Here is a 7,398-nt window from a genome sequence, read left to right as displayed (position 1 = left end):
CATTTGGCTTATTTTTACAAATAAACGTTACAGTTCAACAAAACAAGACAAGTTTTCAAATAAATCAAATGGAAACTAGTTGGTGTTGCCTCGAAGCGTCCATATGTGCTCCACCAGATCATCATGCAGTTGTTGATGCATTGTGGAGTCTCGAATCTTCTGACGCATAGCGATGAACACAGCCCGGGATGCTGGCACCTGGTGGTTAGGCTGTGCAAGAGGACCCTCTCTGTCATATGGTGCACTTTGTTCGCTCAGAGGAACCGGATACTTCCGCTTATTCTCGATAATCATGTTGTGTAAGCAGACACAACAGTTCATCACCTCCCACATCTGATCTATGGACCAAGTCAAAGCGGGGAACCGAACTACATCATATCTCTACTGGAGGACACCAAATGCACGCTCGACGTCCATTCGGCAACCTTCTTGTTCCTTGACAAACTTCAGCTCCTTCGGGAGGACGGCGCCTGAGATAGTTTTCACAAATGTTGCCCACTTTGATAGATACCGTCTGCAAGATAGTATCCCTTGTTGTACTGCCAGCCATTGATCACAAAGTTAACCGGGGGAGCATGACCCTCAACAAGCTTGGAGAAGATCGGCGAGCACTGCAAGACGTTGATGTCGTTGTTGGATCCAGACATACCAAAGAAGGAATACCAAATCCAGAGATCATGGGTAGCCACTTCCTCAAGTATCACAGTGCAGCCTTTTTTGTGACCTTTGTACATTTCCTGCCATGCAAACGAACAGTTCTTTCATTTCCAATGCATGCAGTCAATGCTTTCAAGCATCCCTGGAAATCCTCGAGCTTCATTGGCAGCGAGGATCTTAGCAGTGTCTTCGACAGTGGGTGATCTCAAGTAGATGTCCCCGAACACTGCTATCACCGCCCGCGTGAACCGGTAGAAACAATCAAGGGCGGTGGACTCCGCCATTCGAAGATAGTCATCGGCGGAATCACCAGGAGCTCCATATGCCAGCATCTGCATAACCACCGTGCACTTTTGGAGGGCGGAAAACCCTGCCATGCCGATGCAATCCAACTTGCATCTGAAATAGGAGTCGTACTCTCGAAGGGCATACGCAATTTTCAGGAAGAGCTTCCGACTCATCCTGAAACGACGCCTGAAAACAGCCTCACTGTGCAATGGATTGTCCACGAAGTAGTCGGCATAGAGCATGCAGTAGCCCTCCATTCGCTGCCTCGGCTTGCACTTCCGGCGACCTGGTGCGACCCATCACGGTGACCAATGGCCGACTCAGCGTACAAACCGGACATGCAAGCTAGGATCAGCATGTGCTCCTCGTCTTGGGCGGCGGCTGCCATTTCTTCTTCAAAAAGGTCGGCGAACATCTGCTACTCCTCATCGTCGGAGTCCATGTCCGACCAAGCAATTGGACGAACACCTGCCGGGCGTGTCGACGAGGAGCGACGCGAGGGAGCTGCCCGACGGCGGAAAATAGGCAGAGGGCATGACGTGTGGCGGAATATAGGCTACTGGGTGGAGGAACAACGGAGTTCAGGCAACCGGCCGGCGGATTGGCGAGGGGTGGTGCCGGCGGCGACAGAGCAACGGGAGGGGAGGGGGGATTTGCATCGACAAAGTGGTGGGTTTCGTGTGTTCTTTTGCCGACAGAGTGGGCCCGTCCCCGTTTTTCTCTCGTCCGGAGTCCCCGAGCGCACCCAGGGGGGGTGGCCTGGGCTCTCCGGATGAATTAAATGAAATCCGGAGGAAAACGAAGAGCCGGGGACTCGGCTGGACCGAATAACGCCGTCCGGATGTAAAAAACGGCTGCCGGAGGCCTCGCCGGATGGAAATCGAAGCAATGGCGGTGGGATTCGCTGCCTGCTCCTTTACTCATGAAGGAAGAAAGTCAAATCCAGAGGCACATAGCCTAGCAAAACACGCTCTAGCTGTAGATGAAGGACGCCACCTGTGGCTAATTCATCCCCCTGATTATGTTCAAATCTCTGTAAACATTATCAATCAATAAAGTAAGGCGTGTGTTTGCCCTAAAAAAAACTAGCGTCGGACGGAAAATGTTTTTCTTACCGCATGCTATGTGGAGGAAGAAGGGGAAAAAGGATATTTTTTAAAATGAAACACAACAATGCCCGATGTCCTAAGCCAGATGTCATTAAAGTGGATTGCTATAATTGTTCATCGATCTTCATGGTAGATAATTAGACTTGTTTCCCTAAATTTTGGTGCAAATAACTTTGTTGCCAAAAGTTAATGAATATATCTCTTTAAGGTTAGCCTTAAAATATACTCACTCTCTCACAGTTTATTAGGCGTGCGCGTACCCGTAGGTCGCAAATTTGATCAAGTTAGCATTAGTTATATATTATAAAAATTATATCATTAGAAAGTTTAGAAGTTCTATTTTCTAATGATATAATTTTTGCATTATATAATTTAAATTATATATGTTAAATTGGCGACCTAGGGATATGGGGAAGACTAGTAAACTGAGATGGGGGAGTACACCAAAACCATAACTATTAGGCTAAATTCAGTCTCTAACCATGTTGTTTGTCCTGCTCAGAATGCACTTACCCAAGGAAGACACATCGTATATGGGGTGATAATTCTACATGAAAAAGCCCACGAGTTGCATTGAAAAAAGCTAAATAGGGTAATATTAAAGATTGATTTTCAAAAGGCTTATGGTCAAGTGATCTTTCCTTTAACAGACTTTTCTAATGAAAGGTATCTTCGATGAGTGGCGTGCTCTAATTCATAATTTTATTTATGGAGGTAGTGTAGCCATTAAAATCAATAATGACGTTGGGACATACTTTTAAACGAAAAAGGGTTTAAAAAAGCGATCAATTATCACCCATGTTATTTAACATAGGGGTTGACATTTTAGCTATAATAATTCAGAGAGAAAAAACTGATGGCTATATTGAAGAAGTAGTCCCACACCTTGTGGACAGTGGATTGTCGCTCCTTAATACGTCGACGATACAATTCTTTTTCTGAAACATGGTCTTACAAAAGTAACAAATATGAAATTATTATTATCAGCTCTCAGACAACTTTCAAGACTAAAAATAAACTTTCACAAAGTGAATTGTTTTATTTCGGCGAAAACTGCTCTTTATGACGAACTCTTTGGTTGTGGTCAAGGCCAATTTTCTATTAGTTATTTATTGATCATAATTCATTATCGGAGAGTTACAAATGCTGAAAGGAAACAGCTCAAGGAAAGAGTACAAAAGAGATTAAGTGGTTGAAAAGGAAAATTACTATTCCTTGGTGGAAGATTAGTTCTTCTCAATTTGGTATTAAACAATATGGTACTGCATATGATTTATTTCTTCCAACTACATACATGTGTCTTGCAAATACTGAATTATTTTCTGATCAAGATTGTTTTGGCAAGGAGATAGTGAGAAAAAAAGAAATATAGAAGTTTGTCATCCAAACGGGTCTTCGGATTCATGACCTCCGGGTCAAGAATAAAGCTCTTCTAGGTAAATGGCTTTAATTTCAAGATTTTTATTGAAGGCGAGGTTTGACAAACACTTCTAAAAATGAATACATATGCCCTAGTGCATTGTCCAAAGTTCCTTGGAAATCAGAGGGCTCACACTTCCCATACGATTCACTTACAATGAAGGAGGGCTAAAAAATTAGGTTCTGAGAGGATAAGTGGCTAGGTAATGTTACACTCCGTGAACGATAGCAATCTCTATACAAATAATCGCTAAGATGTTGGATTCCTCCCCACAAAACGTGATGTTTAGAAGAGATCTAGTTGGTACTTGGTTGCATCATGGCATGTCTTGGTACATCCTAGGTCCATTTGACGCAAGGGACCGACCAATTTTGATGAAATCTATATGAGAGTGATATATTTTGTATAGACTCAATGTATAAAGTCTAATCCTGTAGAAGATAAAATTGGAAAATAAACATTTCGCTAGAGACAAAAATATTTTGTGGTATCTTTGTAGAGGAGTAATTCTCAGTAAAAAGACAACCTTGTAAAACACAATTGGCACAGAAGTCTGAAGTGTGTATTCTGTTAGCATGACGAGACCATTAAACACTTATTCTTCCCGTGCAAAATTTGCTAGATCTATACAATAAATCGATAGTTTTAACCTTATACCCATTACGTAGTGTTGTTAATATCTTTGCAGCTGATTAAATGGTGTGGATCATAATTTTGACCTTATACCCACTATGTGCAAGGGTCGAGCTAGGGGCATCGGTACTCGACTCCAGGTAGGATTTCGCATGTGGGACCCCCTATCAGCTAAACACAGCCATACCTCTACCCCCTCCACATTCGCCTCCAACCCCTCTATCCGCCCACCTAGAAACCGCCGCATGAGAAACCATCGCCACCTCCGCCATATCCCGCCGTGGTTTGGCCAAAACAGCCATTGGTATCGCCGGTTCCGCCATCGTTTTAGCTATAGATTCATCCGTATCTAGAAAAAGTTACAAAGCTTTTTTAGGAATGGATGGTGTAATACTAAATTCTGCCGCTTATTATGGATGGAAAGGGAGTAGTAAAAATAGAAGAAAATTGATGAACGACAAGTTCGGAACAAACATAAAGTTAAATTAAAAGTATTTCAAATTTTGTGTAATTGTTTCTGTTACTATGGTCCACATGTGTGCAAATTTTCATGCAAACGTCAACATCTATATTTCTTTTAGCAAAAAGACAAAGTTCGGTGCTCTGACCAAGCAACAAATTTGTCACTCGACTTATCCTTTTAGTACATGTCACAATAATTGTGCTTTCTCTATAATTTTGTCTTAAACAACCAGAACATATACATTTCTATAAAAACCATACTTCTATATATTTAACATCCACAAATTGCATTTCGGGTGTTCATTTCGGATAGAGTAAAAAATATGCAGATAAGGCGAGCAGCCGCCACTGTGTAGCAAGTAGCAAGGACCAGGTTCCGGAATTCCTTGGAACCTTGGCCGAAACCGGCACGGCAAGGCACACAGAAACTCCAGGACGAGGCCCGCCTCCCCAGTGCCGCTCCAATCCACTCCATCCTCCAACCGCAATATGCGGCGCATATTCTCACCGGATCCCGCGTGCTCCTCGTCCACCGCTCGCGCCCATTCCCCAACGGCCCAGCCCACCGCCGCGCCATGCCACCGTCCCACGTCAGCCCACGCGGATCGGATCGCCATTTAAACGCTTCCCTTGCAGCTCCCACCATTGCAGTTAGGCACAGCACACACAACACATCATGGTCGGTACCGTTGCCATTGCCAAGGACGTGCCCGCCGAGCCGGAGCTGCTGCTGGAGCGCAGCCGGGCGATCACCGTGCAGGGCGCCGACAAGCGGGGCCGTGCCGTCGTCAGGATCGTCGGCAAGTACTTCCCTGGTGAGTTCCGGTCTCTCGTCCAGGTTCGTTTGGGCAGCAAAGGCGACGCGCGCGCTTGTCTTGTCTGTGTAACTCACGGGCTCCCCGTTTCTCTGTGCGCGACGCAGCGCGCGCGCTGGGCGGGCGGGCGGAGGAGGCGCTGAGGGCGCACCTGCAGAGCCGGATCCTCCCGGAGGTCGGGGAGCGGGAGTTCGTCGTCGTCTACATGCACTCCCTCGTCGACCGCGGCGACAACTGCCCCGGCCTGGGCGCCGTCCGCGCGGCCTACCAGTCCCTGCCGGCCGTCTCCAGGGAGCGGCTGCGCGCCGTCTACTTCGTGCACCCCGGCCTCCAGGCCCGCCTCTTCTTCGCCACCGTCGGCCGGTTCCTCTTCAGCTCCGGGTACGCCGCACCTGACCACCGATCACCCATCTCTCCATCCAACGTCTGTCCCGGTGTTGCTTACTGCGACCAATTTTTGGTTCTTGCAGGCTGTACGAGAAGCTGAGGTACATGAGCAGGCTCGAGTACCTGTGGGCGCACGTGGACAAGACGGAGCTGGAGGTCCCGGAGTGCACGCGCCGGCACGACGACGAGCTCGAGCGCCGCCCGCTCATGGACTACGGGATCGAGGCCGCCGACCGCCGCTGCATGTTCGACGCCGCGTCCATGGACACCTCCGCGTCCCTGCACTCGCTCCGCTGCATCTCCTAGTACAGGGCATCGCGCGATTGCTTCAGCGTCCGGCTGTGGTGTAGCAGGCTGCTTGATCCATGTTTGCAACTAGAAAGGAAAGCTGTACAAATTAGTATTAGTGAGACTATAGGAGATAATAAAGAGATCGGTAATTCGAAATCTTTCTGGCTGCTCTTTCCCCGGCAAAAGAATAGGGGAATTGCTTTTTTTTAAAATGGATTAGACAAACAAGCCAGAAAATATGAAGGCCTCTCTCTTTCAAAATGGACTAGACAACAAGCCAAAAAAAACGAAAGGTTCCTTCCCCAAATTTAAGAACAGGGTTATTGCTATCATCTTGGTGCATCCTGAGATCCTGGATAGAAGGCAACGGTGGCTAAGAGCATCTCTAGCTGCGTCTCTTAAAGTGTTCCCAAAGTTATTTAGGGTGCATTGGACATTTTTTCGTTCCTAGCAGTGCTCCAAAGGCTTTTTCCGTTCGACGCGCTCCATTACGGTGTCCGGTGCCCCGATCCCGTCCCCGGTCCACAGGGGACGCTCCAGGCACGCCGGACACAACGAAAAGCGAGTCGAGGAGACGCGGGCCCGATGCGTCAGCGACACACGAACGAAGCATCGCAGCTTTGCTTTAATGGCGATGAAGGGGCATGTGAGACGTCTCGTTGGCGTTGCGCAGCCTCCACGCGTTACTGGGGTTCGCACGCCACTGCGCGTTCCCGCGCTTTCTTCTCGCCTCTTCTAGCCTCTTCCCGCGCTATCTTTCCGCCTCTTCTGGCGACGCCGGCATCTATAAAAGGCCTCCCCTGCTCAATTGTAGCCACCACAGCCGTCTACACCCCTTTCTCCGCCGCAAGCACATCCCTCGTCGCATACACACCACCTACGCAATGATGAACCGCGCCGGCCAGTTCCCTCCACCACCGTCTCCACCACCACCTCCACCACCTCTAGCAGACTAGCACCGCAGGAGTTTGACGTTGACTCGGAAGCTGCGGAGAATGAAGCATGGGAGGAGGCGGCGCTGGCGGACACCATAGCGGTGTTCGACGCCGCCACGGCGGAAGAGGCGCGGCGGCGCCGGGCGGAGGAGATGGGCGAGCGGTGGCGTGCAGAGCGGGAGTGCATGCGCATGGAGCGGGAGCTCCATTACCGTGAGCAATAGGAGGCGATGGAGCGGCGACAGCGGGAGCGCTGGAGCAGCAGCTGCGGGAGGAGGCGGTAGCAGCGGAGGCGGCCTGGGCGGCGGAGGCGGATGCGTTGGCGGCGGCTGTGGCAGCGCAAATGGAGGAGGAGGAGGAGGAGGACGGGGACGAGGCGGAGGCGGTGGAGGAGGAGGAGG

General features: G+C 49.0%; 1 protein-coding gene across 1 annotated transcript; it reads left to right on the top strand.

Moving 5' to 3' along the window:
- The first annotated feature begins 5,245 nt into the window (after positions 1–5,245).
- LOC124688045 (ganglioside-induced differentiation-associated-protein 2-like) lies at positions 5,246–6,155 on the top strand. The gene is made up of 3 exons (XM_047221761.1): positions 5,246–5,384; positions 5,492–5,765; positions 5,855–6,155. Exons 1-3 carry the CDS (start codon positions 5,246–5,248, stop codon positions 6,075–6,077), a joined length of 636 nt encoding a protein of 211 aa, XP_047077717.1. The 3' UTR covers positions 6,078–6,155.
- The last annotated feature ends 1,243 nt before the right edge of the window (positions 6,156–7,398 follow it).

The sequence above is a fragment of the Lolium rigidum genome, chromosome 2, assembly GCF_022539505.1.
Source record: "Lolium rigidum isolate FL_2022 chromosome 2, APGP_CSIRO_Lrig_0.1, whole genome shotgun sequence".
NCBI lineage: Eukaryota > Viridiplantae > Streptophyta > Magnoliopsida > Poales > Poaceae > Lolium > Lolium rigidum.
This window is presented reverse-complemented; position numbering and strand designations above follow the sequence as displayed.

Bases quoted from the DNA above. Each gene is read 5' to 3' on its own strand.
- LOC124688045 (XM_047221761.1), top strand. From the start codon at position 5,246: ATGGTCGGTACCGTTGCCATTGCCAAGGACGTGCCCGCCGAGCCGGAG. The intron at 5,385-5,491 runs GTGAGTTCCGGT...TGCGCGACGCAG, and splicing joins CGTCGGCAAGTACTTCCCTG to CGCGCGCGCTGGGCGGGCGG. The intron at 5,766-5,854 runs GTACGCCGCACC...TGGTTCTTGCAG, and splicing joins CGGTTCCTCTTCAGCTCCGG to GCTGTACGAGAAGCTGAGGT.